Here is a 23892-nt window from a genome sequence, read left to right as displayed (position 1 = left end):
CGGGTGTATGCAGTCAAGAGGATTGCTTATCCAACTTTATCATTGTTTTACGATGTACTAGCACCAAAGTGCCATGCTATAGAAGACATGAATAAAGAAGGTAATCAAAGCACACACAAGCACAGTAAACTTTTTGAGCAAGTAAAAGCACAGAAACTTTTTGAGCACCATTTCCTCCTCAGTTCCTGCCACATTTTACCTTCTTTCTTTAGGCACGGTAGCCACTTTTAACTTCTTATACATTGTGATTGTTACTGTTCAGGGAAAAATATATTGGGACTGGAGAGAAGGAAACTGAATTGGAAGTTTTAATCCAAAATTAGATCTGAAAATTCAGCGCTTGAGAGAAGGATTTCAACAAAGCAGCAGTGGACAAAGATAATAAAACGGAAGGTTATCCCTGCGAGGTTTGTGGCACTGACTATTCAACAGAAATTGGTACAATGGTGCATCATAATAAAAAAAAAATCAAACCAAACTTGTGTTTGGCTCACAAACTTCTTTCCTGTTTTGACTTTTGCAACCATCTCCCACCCCAGGAGGTAAACCCAGACAAAACCACAGCTGAGAATTGATCTTTCCTGGGAAGGTGAGGATGGTTATCCAGCTCCTAAAATGCTGTGCTCTCAGGAAGAGGCAAATCTGAGCTCTAAATGATACTTCTACTTTTGTTCCAGAACAGGGAAGATCTTGGCTGAGCTCCTACAGTTACTGCTTAAGAATGCTTTGGGGTCTTCTGTCCCACTACTTCTGTGCAACTACTGGGGGGATACCCAGGAAGAAAATAAGCAGATTTACTTACTACATGCTGAATTTCATGTCATGACTGCAAGGTGTTGGAGAGCTCTCGTTTCTAGTCCAGTTTTCCATTCTGCTTGGTCTTGTAAAGAAGGCATGTGGCAGTGCTTTTGATGGGTGGATCCTGTCAAAATAATTATATTACTTATTGTACAGTGCAGGGGCAGTAAAAAAGACAAACTGCTTGAAAGTGATAAATTCTTGAAATACTGAAGTTAGGTGACTTTTCAATTTTAATCAACGTCTTTCATTAAGTAAATCCTATATGAAGGCAGTGTTTCTGAAACGTTGACAACATGTAAGACGTCAATCCTATATCCACAGAACAAATGTAGTTTGTCGTGGCAGTAGAGCATCACCTCCAAAGGACACGATACCAGACTGACCAGCTTCCAAGTGAACTTTAACTGATGCTTATGATGGACAAATTTCTTATTGGTCTGACTAAGGGATCAACTTTTCCTTTCAAGTTATCCCAACCAACTAAGCAAACCTATCTTAAGCAAGCTCTAACCACAGACCTGCTCAGTAAGTATCTTCTTAAAAAACAGGGAGAAAAGAAGAATAGGTCTTCCCTGCTTTCATCCTGTTACAGACTAAATTTTGTTCCTTCCTGGTGACTTTTCCCAAAGTCATCTTCATGGAAGAAGGTTAGGGAACGCTGACAGATGATGAAATGTCTAAACAACATAGGAGCCAGATGGCTTAACGGGTCTCAAAAATCACTGTGAGAACAGTGATCTCAATGCTGCTGAGGATTAACTTCCTTGTATTTATTATATAATTAATTATGTTAGGTGGTTAAAGCCATTGATAGTTGTCTTAAGTATTTTGCATTTGAATAAAAACCGAACATAGTACTGCTGCTAAACTAGTACAATTACGAATGTGGGCACAATTTTCACCTGAATCAGTAGCACAACACATGTTCAATTATACCTATTCAACTCGGGAATGCTAATTGTCTCCCCTTTGGTGTTAAGTGTTTAGTCTCTTACAATGCTATGATTTTACTGATTTTTCTAGTGGCCATGGTCTATTGTGAGAAATAATACCCACTTCTGTAATATAAAATTATATTAAGACTATTATCATCAACTTTTGCTTCATCTTGTTCGCCTCGCTCTGTACACACAGGAGAAAAATGCGCTCAAGACTCTTTTTTTTCCTTCTTTCCCACTGCTTGAATTTTACCTTTAGAATCAATCTTTTCATACAAATGTCATTTTATTCTCATCTTTCTTTTCTAACTTGCTGTTGACAATGGTGCAAACCATCAGAAAAACTCTCACTGAAATAAATGAGAACCAGATCCTGTCCATCACTTGAGGACTGCTTTCTACGTACAGTCTTGTCTCCCCCCCGCCCCCGTTTTTTCAGCCCTGTCATTGCAGACTTTACCTCAAAGAAGACAATGGCTCACATTTGCTCAAACTTCTGCTGCTACATTGCCTTTCCCTCCTGTTGTTCTCTCCCTTGCCTTAAAAAATTTTGCCTGCATCACCCATCTTGTGCGCTGAGCGGATATTTCTGCCTTCTGATGCTTTTCTTTCTATCCATACCTAATTTAATTCCCTCTCACACCAATTTCCAGTTTCTGAACTCTTCATGAATTGTTTTCCGTACCCTTTTGGCCCTAATTCTGGACCGGGTACCACCATTGTGGCTAGAAATGCTGTTTCCAGCTGGAAATTCCTTGATATTGTTGATATGGAGGAAGTGGTTAGAGGAGTCTCTATCTCCAGCTGCTCTGGCTGCCAGCCCAGCCTGAAGGCTTCTTCTGAGAAGTATCAAGAAACTACAGCAAAATTACTCTGATACTTCTACACACACCCAGAAAGCAGGAGATGGAAAGACATCCCAGCACCTACTCAGTTCTCCTGCCTGGATCCCAACTATTCCTGCTTGTGCTACTGCATTCCTTGCACATGTCTTCATGTTGTGTTCATTCCCTTCAGTACATATCAAATGCAATTTCTATTTCCAATTGCATTATCATGTTCCATTAAACTCAGTTCCTCTAACCTTCAGACACTTTTTACTGTTTTCTCAAATTCAACCCTTACATATTTTTTTTTTCTGTTGCTGTCGTATTTTCTTAGGAATTTCTTTTCTATGTGTAATAAATCCATGCTAGAGCCCTAAAGTATGGTGGTGACAGATGCAGCAGGTTAAATGGGACAATCCTCTCCAACCTTGCCAATCTTCCAGGCATAACCGAATGACCCAGGAATGTCTCGCAGCCTCAAACCCAAATCAGCGCTTGCTAACTTCCATTTCTGTTTTCTGTTACTGCAATTCATTTTCTCAGTTCAGTCTTCTCCTGTACAACCAAAAGCACCGTGTGGATGTACAGCTCTCAGTAGGTGAGACAACTGCAGTACTCATCATTCTTCACTCCAAAACTTGTAGAATTATCGTCATGGTTTGTTGTCTTCTTTCAGAAAGAAGGAAAGCGTGTAACAAAACTCTATTAACTGTCCTGTGAACATTTCTTCCTTTCTTCTAAAATTTTAAACAGAAGTCTGACCGGTAAGAGACCAGTTAGGTAAGTAAAAGTGTGTTACGATGCACCACTAAAAAGTATTCAGCGCTGAAGCGTAAATAAAAAAGTCTTGAAATAGGAAAGTCCTAAAGTTTGTTTGGGGTCAACAGCAACCAAACTGGCTTAAGCGGCCATGAAGTTAGTCGATAGCTTCTGAATACCGTACTGCCGTAACCGTGTTTCAGAAAGGGTTTCCAACACACTTTCTTTATTGTACCATCAAAGAAAAAACATCTACTCTTGGAAAGCAAAGTGAGGTTATTATAGAAACACCGAAACAGCTTTCTTTGCTTTCCTTAGTTGAGACGTATTTCACATATGAACATCATAGAGAAACTTTTACATACCTCAGTTCTAGAAACCCTTTTAACGCTAAAGCACAAGCTTTGGTTTTGCAGGCAAATTCTGTGTATTTCCATTCTGTTTTAACAGAAAGACTCTCTCCGTGACTTACTGATTCTGATGACCACTAACATGAAGATACCACAGAAGTACCTGGTGAGATAAAGGTGCGATTTTTTCTAAACTCTGCCAAACTAGAAAGTCTTAAAGCAAGTTAACAATAAAATGTCACCAAATTCTTCACAAAAGCTGTTTATGTGAATTGTGATAAGCAGAGTGGTGTACGCATTCGCAGGGTATCAGTCACTTGAAAACGCTGGAGATCCTTGAGTTTCATGAAGTCTGAGTAATTTATGACAACTTTTCTATGCTTTTATACTTGATTCAAAACCACGACTTTTCTTGCTAGTACCATAAGGCTTAACTACAATAGGTGTCACTCTGAGCCAGAAGGGTTTTGAATGCCGAGGACGGAAGGAATTACGCTTTACCTCATCCTTCAAGTGCTTGTGTATTTTTGAAGTAACAAAAGCCATCATTCCCTTTCATTTATAGACTTTTTCATTTTTTACTGTGGTATAAAATTGGGCCCCGTTTGTTGAAGAGATCTTGAGCATCTTTGTCTTCACCCAGAAGGAAGAATGGCACATGGAGCCCTGTGACGGTACAGCTCTCACTGCGCCAGAACAGCACCTGTGGGGTCGGGGATGTGTCTGGGCCACCACGTACGCGCGAAGCTCACCTGAAACGTGACACCGCCCCACCTTTGGGTGCGTGCCTTTGGTAAATTAAGCCGAAATATGATAAATTCAGATCTTGGAGCGCAGCAGTGCGTTGTCAGACACGTCAGCTGTCGCCTCACCACATTTCCCGACTAACCTCGCTACCGGAGTGAAGGATATCGCAGTGCCTGACCCTCATGGCGCGCCCACAACAGCCGCCTCACTCGAAGCCTCCCTCCGTCCCACCCTCCGGCGGAGCCCGCCTTACCCCGGCTCCGGGACGCACCGGCCCGGCCGTCCCACCGGGGGTGCGGTGCCTCTGGAAGGGCCCACCCGGGCCCGGGCCGCTCCCTGGCGCGCCCGCGGGAGGGAGCGGGCGGCCCCGTCCCCTCAGGCCGCGCCGCCGCTGCGCTGTCCATGGTGTGAGGCGCGAGGGGTGGGGGGGGTCGGCCGGCGCGGTCCCGGGTGGGGCGGGGCGGGGCGCGGTCCCGCGGGGCCGCCGCGCGCGGGGTGGCCCCGCCCCGCCCCCGGGGGCGTTGCTGCGGACCGGCGGCGGCGGCGGCGGCGGCGCGCGGAGAGGGGAGGGGCGGGGCGGGCGCGCCCGCCCTGAGGCGCCGCCGGGGCCGCCGCTCGCCGCGGCACGAGACCGTGTGCTCACAGCCGCGCGGTCACGTGCGCGCACCGCGGTCACGTGGTCGCGGCCGTTCGCCAGGCGCGTGCCCCCGCCCCGGCGGCGGAGGCCCCCCAGGACAGGATGTAGTCCCGGCTGGGGGCGGCGGAGGGATAACCGGGCGGCGTCAGCTGCCTCTCCGGACCCAGCCGCAGGGCGCGGCGCCTCCTAGCGGGACCGGGGTAGATCCCGCCGCCAGCGGCGGCTCCCTCCGTCTCTCTCGCGAGAGCCCACCCCCCCCTCCACCCCCGGCTCGGCGGGGTTATGTAACCCGCCGGCCCGCCGCCGGCGGGGCGCGGCCCGCGGGGCGGGATGGGGGCCAGGCCAGCGGGAATCCACTGGGGCTCGGGCGCCCTCCCCCCCGGGGCGCGGCCCCCTCCCCTCCCGCCGGACAATGAGTCCCGTATGCTAATGAGAGTCTCGCGTCACTTCCGCTCTTTCTCGGCCGCCATCTTGGCCAGGGCAGGTTCTGGGCAGGAGGGACCCGGCTGTATTGTCTGCAGGGCGTCCAGGGAGCCCCCCCCCGCCCCGCAGCCCCACACCCCCCGCCTCGGGGACCGAGCCCAGTGAAGCCGCCGCAGCCGCCGCCCCCGCCCCCCCGGGACCCCGCTCACCATAGGCCACCCCCCGCACACTCGCCCCCCCCCTCCCCTTTCCCCCCCAATCCCCCCTCCCCGCCGCCATCCAGCCCCCTTTGTCTCCCCCGCGCCGCCGCCGGCTCCGCTCCGCCCGCCCGCCCAGGGACCCGGGCGGCGCCAGGGAGGCAGTTCCGCGCACCCCCACCCCCAGCCAGAGGTGCCGGGGGAGCGCCCGCCCTCGCTGCTGAGGAGAGCCCCGGTCAGGTAGGTGCGTGCGTGAGTCCGCGGTCCGACCCGGGCGGGGGCAGCCCCCCGCCCGCCCCCTCTCTCCCTCCCTCTCTTCCCTCCCTCCGCCCGGCGGGGCCGCGGCCCCCGGCAGCCCCGTCCCCCCGCGCCCGCCCCGAGCGGCGGCAGCCCCGCGCCGCGCCGTGCCCGCCGCTGCAGCCGGGGGGCTGCGGAGTTGGCAGGCGGGTCCCCTCCCCCCCGGCCGCACACATGTTGAAGAGACTTCGCCGCCTTACGGAGGCCGGTTCTGCTCCGGCCGGCTGCGGGGGACCGCCGCGCTGCCGCCTTGCCTTGCCTTGCCTCGCCTCCTGCCCGGGGCCCGCGCGGCTGAGGCAGCCCCTGCCTCCTCCCTCCCCCCTCCCGGTAGGGGGGACCACACATGGATGTGTCCCGGCAGCGCGGCCGCGATGGCGAGGGGGCCGCCTTGGCGGTAAGGCGAAGTGAGCGCGGGAGGATGAGCCGGTGAACGGGTTCCCAGCATCCCGGCGCTTGCCCGCGACGTGCCGGCAGCCGGGCGCGGGTCGCCGGCGGCGGAGTTGGCGCTGGAGCGAGGCGGGCGAGTAGCGCTGGCTGCCGGGCGATGAATGGGGAGCAACCTCCCTCCGGCAGCCCGGGCGTCTCTGCCCGCGGGAAGAGGCGCGACCCGCGGCTGCCATCCTGCGCCCAGCACCAGCTGCGGGATGGAGCAACGTTGACTCACCCATCCCGCCTTTCCCTACCCTGGGCTATAGTTACCCACACCCGTCTCTCAGACAAAGGCGGGGGAAATCAAACCCTGGAGCCTCGCACTGCTGCTGGGAGCTGCACCCCCCCCTTGTCACCCACCCCCCTTCGCTCGGCGGCTGCAGCCCGGGGGCGGAGGAGGGGGGGAGAGACTTCCAAAACAAGTACCACGGCGTACGCGATGCGGGTGATGCTCTACCCCTCCACACCCCATCCCTCCCGTTAAATCGGTATTGTCGCTCCCGGTTTATGGCCGTGGAAGAAAAATACCAGCCCCCACCCAAAATGCACCGCAGCCCAGGCGGCGGCGCGGGCGGAGTGCGGGAGGGAGGCGGCAGGGGGCGCCCTCCCCGCGCCGGGCAGGGCCGCGGGGGGGGCGGGCGGGGGAGGGAGGGGTAGGGGGGGGCGGCGGGAGGGACGGCGCCGCGGCCCCCTCCCCCCCTCCCGACCCTAAACCCCGCCGCCGGCCCCCCGACCCCGCCGCCGGGCGTGGGGGGGCGCCCGGTCTGCCCCTGGCGCGGTACCTGCCGGGCCCGCCCGCCTCGCAGCGCTGGGGCTGGCGAGGGAGAGGCCGGCGGTGGGAGCCCGCCCTGGGCGAGCGGGTTTAGAGCACATTGCGGGGGGAGCGGGGGGGGTTCGGGCGGTTTTGCGGGGCTCTGTGGAGGGTGCCAAATTGTATCAAAACTTGGTCGTGGCTTCTTGCGGTGCCATTTGCTGTATAAACTTGCATGGCTTTTTTTCACACGTTCTGCGCGCGTGGCTGCAGAAACTTGGGGCGAGAGGCATCGAGGGCTTTGTCTGGGCCGCGGCCAGAGGCCGGGCAACCGGGCACTTGACGTTCCCGTATTCCTTGTTTATTGGATGTACTTAAGCCATTTGGTAGGTGTGAAAGAGGCTTTCGTTCCTTTCGGAGAAATTCCCCCGCCCTTTTTTTTGTTTAAGGTTGTTTTTACTAGCTATGTTTCTATTCATTTTTACTACTATTTTCTGTTTCTGTTTGGAGGTACCAGGTGTATTTGAGACAATGGGCTCCCACCTGTCAGGGTAGCACGGACCACCCCTGGCCGGCTGCTGTAGCGCAGCCTGCGTGTGCTGCAGGCCACCGGCCGCCTCTCCTCCCGCAGGGTCTCAGCTACTTGGAAAAACTTCCACTTGGGGACTCTGGTAACTGTAATAATTACAAGTTGCCATCCTTCTAGGTGAGAAAGATGGATCATCCTGTTTAAAAAACAGAAAAGCTTCTTTTGTTTTTTGTTTTTTTTTTTTTTTTTTCTTTTGATAACAAACCAAAGCTTGATTCTTTTGTCAATACATGTTTACAGATGTTGGGCAGTAATTTGATATCAGCAAATCAACATCTAACATGATATGTGTTGAAATCTTAAAACATTAAAAAGAGACAACAGAAAAGAAACATACTATTGTTAATAAAATTGCACTTGAGGCTGATGCGTTGTAACATGATTGTTACCTTTCCTGAAGATTATTACAGCAAATGTGTAGAAAAGCTTCAGTCAAAATAGAGGTGTCCTTTTTCACACACAACGAATATTTTGTTCTTCTCCAAAGGTAATACTAAGGTAAATGGGTTTGTACTATTTTTTTAATAGTAAGCTGCCCTTTACTAAAACTAATATTCTTTCTTAATTAACTTTTTAAAATTACCTTTTGGTATCTAATACAAATGAGATACTTCCAGTGTTTGGAGACAACTCTCTGAGATCATTGCAAACTGATATATTTTTAGTGCCCCATTATTAATTTTTTTTTTTTCTAACTTGAAGTGATGATCCATCAGGAAGGTTTATGGAAAGCATTTCTTTAGATTACTACCGTTTATGCTTGAAAGTGTATCGTGTGGAACTGCTAGAGTTTAAAAGTCATTAAGATCACGTGTGTTAAGTTTTAGGAGGGAGATGTTTGGATATGCAAGGGATGGGGAAGGTGAAAGGTGGCTGCATTTGCTGTAGTAAGACAGACAAGTGGTGAACAGCATCTGCTGCTCAGAGTGCTTAGGAATGAAAAACCTTCACAGGAGGGGAACTTCTTGACTCTTTTGGAAAGTTCATGTCCTACAGTGTTAAGCATCAACTGCACAAACAAAACATCTAGGAAGACTTCTATGTGCTCTTCAGGATGAGATGAATAACTTAATTTTTTTCTGTATACGTAGGATAGAAGTTCCCAGTTGTCAGAAGATGCCCATTAGCATTTTCAGAATTGGTATGTGTCACTTACAGCAGTATATTACAACAGCATTTTAATTAAGCTTTAATAGTATAAAGTATAATTTGTTAGGTACTTAGCAAACTGAACTCTACAATTACTGAATTCACTGTTAAATTCTAGATAAATGCACATACAAATTTTCTGTGGAAGGTAAGTTGAGCTTCTGACACACTGCGGAGTGAATAATAGATGATTATTCCCAACCCAGCTTTACCACTCCATAACAGTAAATATTGAAAGGAAATATTAAAATTCAAAGTAGCATTCCTGAAATACATAACCATATCAGAATCTTATCAGTAATCAAAAGTCATATAGTCCAAATGTGTATTTTATAACTTTTTATTAAGATGGCAGCTGATTTGATGGATAATAAAGGCAGAAATTGGAACAAATGATTTCATGGGAGCAAAGACCTGGGTTAATGTATTTATTTTGAGGTGGCTGCAATTAAGATATAGCAGCTCGATAGGGAATTTATTGGGTTTTTTTTGTTTGTTTGTTTTCTTCCAAAAGGGGAAGTTATCTTTGCTCCACTACTTGAAGTTGGTTTAAAAGGGACAAAATTTGGTATGTCAGGGATGAACAAAACAGTATCAGATATGATGAGGATCATAGTCTGTAGACCATGGGTGCCAGGAGGGAGGCAAAGGGTAGTTATGGGGCTGCAATTGATCAGCTGATTAGTGTGGTTCACAGGTGTCTTATTTGATCTGCTTTATCTGCATGGGCAAAGATGGGGTGTATTTTAAATTATAAGTTCAGCTGAGTTTTTGTATTAATAATGCTATGTTTGCTGGGATTTTTTTTTTTTTTTTTAAGATGGATGTAACATGCTTGTTTAAAAGATAAAACAGCTGACTATGTTGGCCTGCATCTAAACAAGCACTACAGTATTTTTTATTGTATTAAAATAAGGTCTGCTCTGTGCTTAGATTTTTTTATGTATGTTGAGTATGTTTTTTATTAACATAATTGTGACAGTGTAATTGTTAATGTGGAGGTAGTCCTGCTCATATAAATAAATACGTTGATACAAGTGTATGTTTCCTAATAATAGTATAAGCTATGGAGATGAGAATAAAAGATACTGGTCTAAGGGTAATGTAATGTAAATGCTGTATATGCACTGGAAGGAAAAGAACTCCTGATTGTGTTAATTTAGTTTAAAAAAAAATTCCATACCTTCTGTATATGTAGAAGGTTTGTTTTGACTCACCTGATGCATTTTGGGAAGAATACCCTTGCTCTTCTAGTCAGGATGGCCAAATTGACTTGTTCATTTTGAGCTTTCAGGAAGTACTGACATCTGGTATAAAAGCCAAATACATGTTCTAGATTTGAATAAAGACATTTTTAGAGAGGGTGTAACTTATTTATCTACCTGAGGGCCATATGCCTTAAGGAAAAATCTACATTGTTCAGAGCTTCGCTATAGCTAGCTAATGGCGAAAGGCAAACATGAGGCTTGAATTTAGTGTTTCACTCTTATTTCGCATTAGTGCTTTTGAATGTGCATGATGGTTGATGGTTTTTAATAAGAGTGGAACAAATACCATTTTTTCTGCAGTGAGTCACTTTCAGTTACCACCATTTATATCCTTACCTTTTTTTTTTTCAAGATGGCATTAAAGAGGCTTTGGATGAAAACTGATACTGGCCATGGGGTCCTGAACCGGTGTAGTTGACTGTATGAGCACATCACACCTGCAGTTTCTTGGCTATGCAGATGGTGTGGCAAAATGTTTCATTTGAACTCCGCTTCTCAAGCAGTATCTGAAACAATTTACAAGAAATTGAAATTAAGTAACTGAGTAACAGCCTGACCACTGAAGTAATACTCTTCAGCTCCTCCAGTCATTTGAATGTAGGAAAAGGACATGTGCTCAAGCCTGGCTTCAGTGTTTGATGTTTCTTCCCTACTCCCAGCTCCTCTTCTCTTTCAGGCCTCAGCCTTCAGGCATTCTTTCTTTCACCCCTTTTTACCTCTTTTGTGTATTGATTTCTGATGTGACTCTGGATCTGATAGTTCTTAGCTCGTGCTGCAGCTCAGCCAAAGAAGTTGTTAGTGATGCAGATTCATAGCAGCAACAGTAAGGGGGCAAAATGTCTCTTGAAATCTAAGTAGGCAAAATAATTGTCTTTAAATGCTTCCCCCCCCCAAAAAAAAGCCAAACTTAAGTTTGTAATCTTGTTTTGTTTTGTTTCCCATTCCTGCTGCTGCTGCTATGAAGCCTCTTGAATATCGAAGGTTCCTGAGTCAGACCGAAGACAGCAGTAGCTGAGGTGGATTATCGCTGGAATGTAGTCAGGGATTGGAACACTTGGGAGCTATGCTTAGACAGAAAGGGAAAGAGGTAAGAAATGTGAAGTGGTAAGACTGATTTTAAGCTCTTGTTTACAGACTTTACCCAATCATGTAATGCCAGCATTTGTGCATAGCGTGTGTGGAGTGGTGGTAAGGCAAAGGAAAAACAATTAGCGTCAGCCTACTTTACGACTATTTTTACACTTTAAATACTCAGATGCTAGCCAGTTGGCGAGATCCCTTCAATATCTAATCTATCTACTATCTGAGAAAGCGTGTATTGGCAGGGTGTTGGATGAGCTTGTATAAAAGTGTTTGTATGCTCTCTTTTGTTTTGTTGATTTGTTCTGCCACTTACACCAGCATGCAAGCAATGCATTTTACTAGTTAGGACACACTAAGGGATGCAATTTCACTGTCAGTTTAAATGTATCTGTGTCTGTGCTGCCACTGGAAGGGGTGGTGGTATGATGAGCCATGCTTCCTGCCACCTTACTTGTACCAGTCCTAGCGCTTGTATTGGGGTGAATGAAGGAACTTCTCTGCCTGAAAAACACTCCTTTTGGGGTGGATCAGGTCTCTGCTCTGGCTGTCGACACAGTGGTGATGTCAGGCAAATGTGACACAGAGAAGACGGGACTACCGTTTTCACTTGTCTAATCCAATTGCAGTTTCACAATCAGTGTAATCCAGTCATAAATTACGTATATATTGATAACATGCTTTGTTCTTGCAGATTTTACAGACTTCTGTGCCACTTTAAGTATCCAAATGTTTTTGTGAGCTTTGGATTGAAAATTTCAAGATGATTCTTGATTTTAATTAAAACACTAACTGCTAATTGGTGAAACATATTCCCAAAATAATTTTAATTCTGGGATTGTTCATGCTTAGCTACAATCTAGATGAGGATTATTTCGGAATTGTAGAGCATATTCATGCAGCCTTTTTTCCTGATCACTGAAGTGTGGATATCATGGTGTAAGCAAATAATATCCTTCGTGCTTCAGTGATCACTAGTCTCAATTTCAAATTTCAGCAAGATGTGCAAGCTTTATTACATTTCAAACTGAAATCTTTAAGAAATAGCCCTGAACAAGTGAGGCTATCATATTGAGTTTGTATATTACATATTGATTTCACTGCACATATGTGGATGCATATAAACATTTATCTTTTGAGGTCTTGAACAGTCACAAAAGATATTATTTAAGATGGCAGTAGGTGTGTAAGCCTACTTCTTGAGCTGCTAGTGCCTCTAATTTAAAATGTCCTATACACTGAAGTATAGTGTGCTCTAGAGAATGGATGCAATTTAAAACTGCATTTCAGAATGTGGTAGAGATTGCCAGAATTGATGTGGGGTTTGTCATGTGTGTTCAAAAAATCCTTCTTTAGGAAACGTTCAAATTTAGCTAACAGCATTCGTTAACATACTTCAGCCTATGTCGTCAAAATAAGAAAAAGAAAACCCAACAGAAAGTCCCAGCAGAGTGTAAGGTAGCAGATTATTCATCAAGAATAGAAATAAGGAGTTGCGATTCCCAGAGCAATCAGAATTTGACCATTTTGTATTTTATATTGGGGCACAGAAATTACAGTGTACAGAACTTTTACTATTAAACTAAAGTTGATAAGGAAATAGTTAATTCCCTTTCAGTTTTGCAGTTAGTGTACACACCCACCAGATGGAGCTTCTGGCACCAGTGGAAAATTCCAGAAATCGAGCAAGAATGAGAAGTGTGTGAATGACTTAGAAGATCCCTGTCTGCTGGACTGCAGAAGATTTTTTTTTTTTTTGAACCTTTAAATAAAAAATGAATGGAGAGTAAGACACATTAGCCTTACTGATTCCTTTCACTAGAACTGTCTTCCATAGAAGTTTTTCCTCTGATGGGAAGTTGGAGTTCTTAGTGCAAGAGTCACCAAGCTGAAGCTAGACAGTAAGCTCCAAAAAAACAACATAAAACAGGGTTTCGTAAGCCCTTTCTGAGAATTGTATATGACCACTGAAATAGCATGTTAAGGTTTTTAGCATAAGACTTTCCTCCAAAGGATTTTAAGGGGGGAGAGAGGGGGGAGTACTACATTTTAGATGGACTCCTCTCCTCAAGGAATAGTTACATAGGATGTCCAGAGAAGTGGTGTGAAACAGTCCTTTTTGTTTGACACACAACTTGAAATTTTTTTTGGTGGTAGCCAATTTAATCTCTGAAGTGATTTTTAAATATTTTTAAATTCTTTTTTGACAAAGGGACTTCTAAGAAATAGACTATTTGACTGTGAGGGTGAGCTGGGGTGGTTTCATGTGCGCAGTGCTTCAAAAGTTTTACAATGTTTTGACCGCATAGCAAAACACATTTGTTGATTTCCTTCAGTTCCAGTAATCTTAGTTTTAAAACAACATGTCAGGTTTTCCCAGAGGGTTTGATTTTTCTGTTCACTTTGTGTCTTTCTGATGTGCCTAGACCTGTTTCGGATATAGACACGGGTTAAAGGGCTTTGGGGGCTTGTGCTGGCTGATGTGCCAGTTTAAGGTTAATTCAAGTGCTGGGTCTAACATGGCAGCTGTGCACACAGTTATCTTTATCTAGTTGGCGTTGAGAGGTGTTTAGACAGAAGTTAGCTGAAGACCATCATGTTACATAGGCAGAAGCTTGGTGTTGCAGATGATTGAGCTGATAAGGCTGAGGAGTTGCTCTGTTTAAAATGTTGCCATGAGAATAGAGCGCGTGCTGTTACAAAACAGCCTCCATCCTAGGATTATAGCGCACTTGAAAACGAGCCCTTAGTTGTCTGGCATTTCAGATGTGCGTTAAACTGCAAATCTCATTACCTTCACAGGAGATGTGGGTGCACAGCCCTCTGAAAACTAGGCCAGCAATGCTTAAATAAGGAGGAAAGAGTCCAACAGAAGAAAGTGAAAATGCTTAACGTAAGCCAGGGACAGATGTGTTGGGAGTAGACTCGTTATTCACTCAGTGCAGGGAGGGGAGGTATTTAATTGCAACACTTACCTTTTCAAGGAAGTTTTCGGTTCTTCCAACTTCTCTGTTTTCCCTGATGGTTCTGCTCCTGGTATTCTTGATGTGCTCGCTCTTCCCTGAGATACCTCCCTGCTTCCTGACTGTCGCTCTGCCTTGCCCAGCTGTCCCGGAATTGTCAGGTCTGAGTCCTGGCCTCCACCTCGCTGCAGGGACAGGCCATCATTGCCCTCATGTCAATATCGCATATTGTACACCATCATACTATATAGCATCATTTAACTTGCATATGTGAGGAGGCTGCTTTTCTATTGCTGTGGGAATCCTAGGTTAATTTTCTTGCATATTTTTCTTGTATTTTAAGAGATTTCACTCAATGTTGCACTAACAGCCTTCTTTGCAAATCTATTTCATGGCTGGCTTTTTCAAGCATGCTATTAAATGCAGTTAGCTGGGCAAGTCATTAAAAGTAGACCTTATTTAAAATGCAGTTGGAATAGAGAGATAAAAACCACAGTATCGAGAAACTAACAGTCTCATTTCATTTTGTCCAGGAACATACAGCTGCTGTCAGCTCTGATATATGCACACTGTTGCGCTCTTATATGTAAACCAAGAACGTCTTCAGCTTAAAATACTAGCAAAATAAGGATTTTGGATGATATAAAGTCAGAAAAATGCCAGATGCTTGGTGATTCTTGTCAGCAACACAATGCAGGGAAATGATACTCAGTCTTCGGGAGGCCCAGTGTGGGATGAAGTACTTCCCTGTGCTCAGCAGCCCTGTCTTCAGACTGAGACACTAGCTGACACCGATCTGCTCTTGAGGCTGATCGGTCCTCATCCAGAAGTGTGCTTTCTGCACCGGGGATTCAGTGGGAGAGGGGTAATTAGGACTTCACAGAGACACGGGGGCACAAATTCTACTTTCCAGTTAGAAAATAATCTGGTATGAAACAAAATAACCCGTCATCCTTACCTGTTTGAAGATATGGCCAGTGGTTGTGTTAAAGCATATGCAATATTCTGTTTTGCCTCAACGTGAACTATTTTAAGAATTTCGTCTTTTTAAATCTCTTAGAACATTTTAGTATCTTCTGTTGAAACCATACTTGCGGAAGAAAAACAATGTACTTTAAGCTGTGGATGTTCTGTCTGAATAATGAACAGGGATTAAAATCTAACAATTTTAAACAGTAAAAACCGTTATTACTTGGAAGAGTAATTATAAATGACTCATCAAAATTTTCTTTTATAAACTTTAGATTTGGTTGTTCCAGACTTCATGATACTAATGTTATGTCTTGTGTTTCCAGTCTGTTCAAGACTGAGTTTCTGTCTATGGGTGATGTGAGTTGAAGAGGTATCAGTCTTCCTACAGCAGCATAATCGTTTACATGCCATTACCCCAAACTATTTACTTCACATCCTCCTACTAGCAGCATTGTAACTGAAAATTTTAATCTGAATACTTCCCTAATGAATGTATTTCCCTAGGGTTGTTGCTGACAGCCATGTCACCTGTTTAATCTCCCATAGTCTTGTAATTTAAGGTGGGACTGGGTTTGTATGGGAACCTTCTAGGAAAAATTACCTGTACAAGGAAGTGCTGTTGTGGTTTTACAAAGTGTACAGCTTCGCTGTGGTACTAATAGCTCTGATGGGGTGTCAACTGAGGTCCTAACCACTTCAAGTCAAAAGGTTATATGAAGTGTGAAGCATTCGTCTCTGCATTCTGTTGCATTTCTGAATCGGGTAACTTAATTGAAATCTGAGCACTAAAATATTCCTTAGGTAGCATCGCCCAGCGGAATCTGTTAAGTCACAAATCTGCTAAAACTTCCTTGCAGCACTGTTAACTTGCTGGAGTGTGCTCTACAGTAGCTCCGTGTCAGTAAAGGTACCGTAAACATGGTTTATAATTAGCTTTGGAGTCCTTCGCAATGAAACGTACGTTATAAATGTAAGATTGCCCTTATTACATTTCTTATCTCTTGTCTTTAACACTTTGTTTTGTACAGCAGGATATGATCCTTCTTCTATGTCCGGGCTTTGGCCTCACACAGTAGGTGTAATATAATCGCTGAGGTGGGCGTTCTGGAAGGAGAATTATTTTTGGAGGCTTTTGCATGAAACTTGTCCAATGAGTCTGAGACGCCCAAGCACCATTAATTTTGGAGGTAAATGCCTCATAATATGTACTGAATAGATTGGGAGGAGTTAAGATTTTCATTTAGCAAAGTATGGGCAAAAAATAGTTGAAAGGATAGTTCTGACTGTTTACTTCTGATGTTTGGACATTTTGAACTTAAAGGAACACCAACTTGTACTCTAGAAAAACTGGGGGTTTGGGAGGTGTTGCGCTCAGTCAGACTGGCAGCTTCACTGCATATTAATTAGTTTCCTGGTTTAAATTTTTTCACCCTCTTTTGGTTTACTAAAACCAACAGAGGCAAAAGTGAAAGATGATTTTTGACTACAAAAGAAACGACCAGAATGCCTGACGTATTCTCTCATGCTGAAACAAACTGGGGAAAAGCCAGTGACTTGTGATATGGAAGTTCAAAAATACAAAGTTTAAGTTGGATGTCCCTTTAAGTTATTCCTTGGAATCTGACATTTCTTACTTGAATCTCAAATGAAATGTTTAATTTTGGAAATTCAACTGAAATGTTTTTTTATTAAGATATTTTCTATCATTTGTCTATAAACAGTCTGTCAGAGTGGGCTGGGCTATGTTCAAAGGGAGGGGAGGGAACTGTAGTTAACAGCAATGAAGAGAGAAAGCCAAAGGGGGAAAAACAAACCCCAACATCAAAACAAAACAAACAAAAAGACCCACCAAAAAACAAATGAAAGAAAATATGACAATTGGTCCCCAAAGAGTTTTTTAAAAATTACAGATTTTAAATGTCACTACTTCCCTGGGGAGGGAGGGGACAATCATTTGCATGAAATATGATTTAATTTGTGTTTTATTAATGCTATTGTTATTGGAATAAAATAAGGTTACTGATAAAATTGTAAAGCTAACGTACGTTTTAAAGTAAGTTAAGTTTGCTCTGGTAAACAACAGTAATGTAATACTGGCACACAGCCGATAGAGAAATTAAAACTATTTGAAAGATTTAGTGTCTGGGTTCCACTGATGATGTTGATCCTGGATTCTCATTGCTTTCTGATTTTAATGATAAGTGTTATGGAGAAATATTTAATGCTTAAAAGAGCTATCCTACACTTTTTAATGAAGTAATTTTTAGCATAATCTGAATTTTATGCTCTAACTTGTTACCAAACTGCATGCATTTTTTTGATTATGCTGTTTCATTCTGCTGCAGCCCTTCCCTTTTAGTATTATTATGAATATTAAGAAATTTGGGTTTGAATTATTGGAATGAAAACGGTGGGATCATGATATGTACCTAACAAAGGCAATGGATTAGACTAGTGGGTTTAAGTGTGCGGGGGGTATGTTGCATAGGGAAAGGGAACAGCTTTTAGAATAAGGGTTTGAAACATTGCTTTTTCTGTAGGAAAAAGATGGAGTATTGCATGCTGGGAACAAGTGCTTTCCATAAGGTAGCTAAATTTTAAAAGTACATTTGTTTCATTTTGTTTTAGGCTTTGCTTAAATATTCTAATCTAGTAATTTTGTCCTTTCTGCAGTTCTCATTTTGATTAGACCTCTGCAAAACTCTCTTCTAAACAAAAATTCAAAACCAAACAAAATCCCCCAAACTTGGGCCACAACTGCAGTTTGACATTTCTGAAACATTGCTCAATGTGTACAGAAAAGTATTTAAAGGCTATTAGTGATAGTATAAATTCTTTTTGTGGTCTGTTTTGTTTTGCGTGATTTAAAAATTGCAGACATGAACAGCAGTAAATTTAAAGATGTGAATGTTCTGAATGAGTACAAAGAAATGATCAAAAGTAAACCAATTTGTTAAAAGGTAGTCTTCATCGACACCTCTTTAAAAACAAAACAGTCCAAAACAACAAAACTAAAAAGCTCCACTCATCAGGAATGCTGTCGGAAGAAACTCCAAGTAAATAGTCACATTCTTTTTTCCTTTGTTCTTGCGAATAGCAAGACATAACATACTTAGAGGAAGTTTGAGCAGATGAGTCAGAACTTACTTCATTAACTGCAGTTAAATGTTTTGGCCAGGTTTCCCGAGGAAACAAAGCTCACACAATTTTTCAGATTGTGGCTTGTCTCCTAGTCCCCCCTCCCTCCTTCCAGCCAAGAAAAATGTTGGCTGTTTTCAACCAAATTTGGTAGAGATGGAGGTCTGAAAAGATAAATAAGCACCTTTAAGTTTCCTTACACGTAGATCTCCAGTAAGAGAAGAAACTAAGGTTTGAACATTCACGACTTTTCTTCACAACTGCCCTATCAGCCCATTCCTTCAATTGGATGCAGCAATGCCAAGTGGCTGCTAAAAACTCTGTGGGAGGAGTTATAAGAAATCATACTGCTTAGGCATGGGATTTCAAGGGGTTGACTTTCCAATGTTGGAGGTGCACCACCTGCAGAGGTGCCAGTTAGGTGTTGTGCCTGGAGCTGAACGTAGCAACTTGCCTGTCATTATCTAATATGGAGCTAGCAGAGGGTTATGAAGGGAAAAAGAAGAAGCAGTAAATTATCTTGCCTTAGTATTTGAAGTATTCAGCTCCAAATGAGAGTTGTTGGTGCCTGACTGAGTGCATGTATAGTATATTATTCCATGGATACGATATTATTACAGGTACAGCAGCAGCTCATGATGCCCCGTAAAGCTTTTCTTTCCCAGAAAGAAAAGCAGGCTCGTGCCAGGGAAAGGGATATGTTAAAAAAGAGGAGGAGGCGACAAGACTATCTGAAAAGAAGCGTGGAGCCGCAGAAAAATGCAGAAACAATAAAATGGCACAGGGATGATGAGAAGAGGAGAGAAAATGAGCAAGTTAAGGACAAAGATATCAAGAAGCGGTGGAGACAGGATGAGAGAGAACGACGAAAGAATGTGGACGCTATGAATTGGCGCAGGGAAGATGAGAAGAGGGAAAATGAGCGAGGTAAGGACCAAGAAGGCCGAGAACCAGCAAAGAAAGGAGGAGAGGGGGAAAGAGCGACGAAAGGACACACCTTTTGAAGCAGCAGGGGGATGATGAGGGGGAGAGGGGAAAAGAGAGAGTAAGAACAGTTCCATTTTATAACCATGTGCAGAAATAACAGAAAATATTAGTAACTTTTAGTTTCAAATTTATAGAAAATGTGCTTAATGAACTATAGGTCTTATAGAGCTAATTATTTTAATAAGACAAGATTGATCTGAGTATAGATGTATGCAAACTCAAAGTCACAATTGGATAAAAAAGGCTGGGTTTACACATTGCTTATGAGATTGTCTGTTTTGCACACATGCTCACTCCTAATGCTTTCTTCAACAGTACAGTTGATAATACTGTGTTTCAGATCACCCAAAAATTCAGGTATTCTTAGATGTTTTATTTTACGCTTTTTAATAATGTGCCCGAGAGAGTTGTAATTGCATCCTCAGTTTTATTCCAAGGTAAATTATTTAACAAAAGTTGTATGGACATGTAAACTTCACAGAATGCTTTTAAGAAGCAGTTGGTTCAAGAGATGCACATTTCTATGTCATTAGATCGAGGGTGTTGGCATCAAATCATTGGCATCACATTTGATTTGATAAATTCAGCCAACACCTTGGCATCAAATCTGAAAAACTGACAAACAGTAGATGTTTATGTTACAGCAGGAAGACTCCTTCTACAGTTACAGTTTCATTAGATTTTATGTAATGTTTTTATATTTGGAGTTATAAAATGTGTGGGGGTTTTGTGTTTTTTTTTGTTTGTTTGTTTGTTTGTTTTTTTGCAGTAGCCCTAAAACATTAACTGTAAGCTTATAAACTGGGAATAGATTTATACTGGATGAGAGTCTCATCCTTTGGAAGTCTGTCTAGTCCAATTTGGAAATTTGAGCCCATAGAGTCAAAGGGGTGGTGCCTTTGCACACATGATGGTAGTTTGTTCCCATCTTTACAGCTGGGGATGTTGCAGCTCTTCTTGGAAGACTGGGCTGCTTTGCCTGTGGGGTGTTCACAGTAAACACTGGGGGGAAGGGGCTCTCACGCTTAGTCTGTGTTGAAATAGTGCCTCTTCTAAACAGTAGTAGAGAACTGGCTATCTGGAAATGTGGAACTGATTCAATTGTCTGCATATTTTGGCTTTTCTGTATTTAACATATTTTTTTTTTTAGGATTAAAGATCTACTCTATTTTTTTTTAATCATAAAAGTGTTTGGGCACCCCTGTTTTGACTGATCAGTTATGATGAGGCAGCCTGGAAGGACATAGCCACAATAACAAAGAGAAGAGTTGTGTAATTAAGACTACTGACTCCTACATCGCTGTGTACTGAATGTGGCTGAATAATTTTATTACTCATCAAAACCAAAATGGTCAACATACTGAATATGCATAAACCTTTTCTTCTCAGTGCTGATCCTTTCAAATGAGCCAAAAAATCAACTTAGTGTTTAAGGGGTAGGGTGAGGAGTAAATGTTGCTTATTATGAGTAATTTTCTATGTTTCATTGTGAGGGGAAAATGCTCTCAAAATGAGCCACCAGCTTTCTACCTCTATGTTCCTATGAGGGTTTTGTTGTAGGCCTGGGAATTATCAGCTGGTAAAAGAAATTGAATGTCAAAAAACTTGATAAATGCATGGGGAAAAAAAATGCTTTCAGGAGCCTCGTTTTTATTTCTGTAACTTTTTTCTCTTTTTCATTCCTAATTTTCACTCAGTACTCACTAGGAAAGTTTAATTCTGTAGTTTACCTTTTCTTGATGGACTGCTTCTTCTAACTGTTCTCAGCTCTGTGAACTTAGATAAACTTAGAACTATGTTCATTAAATTTCCAAAGGAAATAAATGGAATAGGCAGATAGTAACTTTCCAATTATTCCTCTAGTATCATTAGCAATGTTAACATCATACTTTTCTTGTATGGTGGGAAAAAAAAAGTAAAATTAAAAAAAATCATATATTCCACTGGCTTGGTTGCACCAGTGGACAGGTACTTCAGAAGAATCAGTGGCCATTGTAAAGAGCGTTAGGATACCTCGCCTACTCATACAGGTTTGAGATGCCTGAGTAAGAATAAAATGCACTAGGGACTAGGGCTTTTTTTTGTTGTTTATATCCTTTGGGGATTCCATAATTATCTCTTTTAACTTGCCATTTCACTGTGATGCTCTTTACAAACCTTGTTGAGTGAAGACCTTTTCCTCAATGAAATGTTTAGGGTCACCTACAGTTCTGTCCTTGCTGGTCATGGAAGGCTTTCCTAATCGTACAAACTGACAGCGTGATGTCATTTGCAGTTAAAAATAAAGAGATGAAAACTTAAGAGTAGGTTTTCTAGAAAACCTGGATTGGTGCTGTCTTGGTTCCTTTACACAGAAAAAATTTTCTTCAGATTATTTCTTGAGGTTTTCAAACTATTTCTGGATGAAAACCACCATTTTACTCACAAGACCGTGACATTAGAAATATACTTGCTGTTAGAACTATAACAAAGCTCAAACATGAAACAACCATAGTAAACACTTCGAATAATGTTGTCCAGAAATGAAAATAAGATGATGGAGCAGATTTGGAATATTTGTTGAAAATCTTAGTTGAGAGAGAAAGGCTGTCTTGTTCTGAAACTGATGCATCTTTCCTAGAATCAAAATAGCATTGTCACCTTGTGGGTGCTTTGAAGCTGTATACTAGAAGATCCTCTGTTCCATTGTTCTAGGTAAAGTTGGCAGAGCTGAAACAGTCTAACCTCTGTTACCTGATGGTATCAAAGGTAGCAGGCTGCAAGGCTCATCTGATGAGGTCCGAAATACAAAAGATACAGTTGAGAATTAAGATTTTAGTGACACTAAAATAGAAACAGCTTTGGGGGCCTAAAGACAGGTGGAAGCTTTCTCTGTTTTATCACCTCTGATAATTTGAGTGATACCTTTTTTTGCTGTTTTTCTCTCTTGTGTTCCTTATCCTCTCTCTCCTGGGTGCATGCCCTCCCGTAAGGTCGTAGTTCTCAAGTGGTGAATACAGTGTATTGTGTACTTCCCTCATAAAGGAGGACTGTTTGCACTGAGAAAAATGTGTAGCATAAGAAAATGTTAACTGTTGCAATATAGAACTCTAAACCAGGCATGCAATATTGTATTTTACATCAATTAATTTTCCAAATAATTGCACGGTAATCTTTTTTTTTAACTCATCTGTTGACTCAGTTTTCTAGGTGGTTCCAGTCCCTTGGTAACTGATGTGTTAAAGGGCTGAACTGCATGGCCATGTTAACTTGAAGTGCTTGAAGCGGGTACAGTGAGGATAGTTTATTTTTTATTAAATGCTAAAAGTGGTTTTAAAATCACTTGGAGTCACATAACAGGAGGACGTGTCAGACTTCACATTCTGGATGTTTTTAGAATAGTGACTGCAGTTGTTTCTATCTGGAATTCGAAGTGCTTCTAAAAGTACCAAGTTGGTGAAGAGGCAATATGGAGATGAAAGTCTCTGCAAGTCTATCTAAATGCTAAAATCCGTTTAAAATAAAAAAAGTGATGTTTTGAAGAATTTGGGGTTTGTTGAAACTTCTCTGACTATGCAGTGGTTAATTTTTGGGCTAGACCTTGTTTCCTTTCTGCTTTTTTGTCATGCCATAAGAATTAGAAGTCTTGATTTCCTGTTTCTTATGACATTTGCACTGTTAAGTTCCTAAAACTAAGCAGAAATGTTCTGTAGTAATGGGTTTGTCCCTCCTGTTCACTTGAATTATGTTTTTTCCTGAATATTGTTCACAGTAGTGCTCCTGAGAACATTTCAAGGTGTTACACAATTTTTTTCCCCTACTCGTATTTTTTTTTTACCAACTATGGCTAACAAGGTTAGAGAATTGAGTAGAGAGAAAAAGTCCTTTGCTGTGAAACAATACTAACCTTGAAGTGAGGTCCCTTTTTTTATTACAGCAGTGAACCCGAGTTCTTTGAAAACACTGAAGAAGCCTTTGATTTTAAACAAATGAGGCACAACGTTGCTGCCTCTTTTGGCTTGCAGTGTTATTTGCTTCCTAAAACTTGGACATAGTTACTAATTTAAATCAATCAGCCTATATTATATCCTGGCCCATTCCCATTTCAGGATGTAATCCTATTGAGTGAACTGAACTGCTGGTTCCTGTAGACTTCTCAAACTTCAGAAGTCTCTGTAGTCATTTTATCCCCTAATTTTGAGGTTATAAGATGCAAATATCAGAATTGCACTTCAAATTAAATTCTTCCTTCCTGGGACTCTTAATAGCCTGTTAAAAGCCAAAGACAGTGCTTCAGTTCTCCCAAGCACAATACCATGTACACACTGCGAGTTCTGTGAAGTCTCTAACTGTTGTTCCTCTGCTTACCTTGCAAATACTCCTTGCTTTTTCACAAAACCTTCCCTCCCGCTCCCCCTTCCAAATTTTGGATGAAGATCTGAGAGTACTTCATTCAGACCTTTTTGTTAACGCATGTGCTAGGAAACTTGTCTTAAACTTGTCTTAGCTTTTTGTTCATGTGTTTGCATAGTGGCTCTTACCTGTACTGCATGAAGTTTGTCTTAAATAGGTCTTTGCATCTCCAAAATGTGACTATGAAATGAAAACTGA

At 43.0% G+C, this 23892-nt stretch overlaps 1 protein-coding gene across 2 annotated transcripts in view; it reads left to right on the top strand.

The window, feature by feature from the left end:
• Positions 1-5613: 5613 nt before the first annotated feature.
• ADNP (activity dependent neuroprotector homeobox) overlaps positions 5614-23892 on the top strand; it is a 32942-nt gene continuing 14663 nt past the window's right edge. Inside the window, exons 1-6 of one of the 2 annotated variants that reach the window (XM_082490926.1) lie at positions 5614-5919; positions 8837-8886; positions 11127-11249; positions 16206-16364; positions 17718-17763; positions 18936-19242. In XM_082490926.1, coding sequence (XP_082347052.1) covers positions 17725-17763; positions 18936-19242 — 346 coding nt within the window. In that variant the 5' untranslated portion in view covers positions 5614-5919; positions 8837-8886; positions 11127-11249; positions 16206-16364; positions 17718-17724. The remainder of the gene's footprint in view (positions 5920-8836; positions 8887-11126; positions 11250-16205; positions 16365-17717; positions 17764-18935; positions 19243-23892) is intronic. The other variant, XM_082490927.1, reaches the window with a different exon arrangement.

Source organism: Vanellus vanellus (assembly GCF_965231255.1).
Source record: "Vanellus vanellus genome assembly, chromosome: 15".
In the NCBI taxonomy this organism is placed as follows: Eukaryota; Metazoa; Chordata; class Aves; order Charadriiformes; family Charadriidae; genus Vanellus; species Vanellus vanellus.
This window is presented reverse-complemented; position numbering and strand designations above follow the sequence as displayed.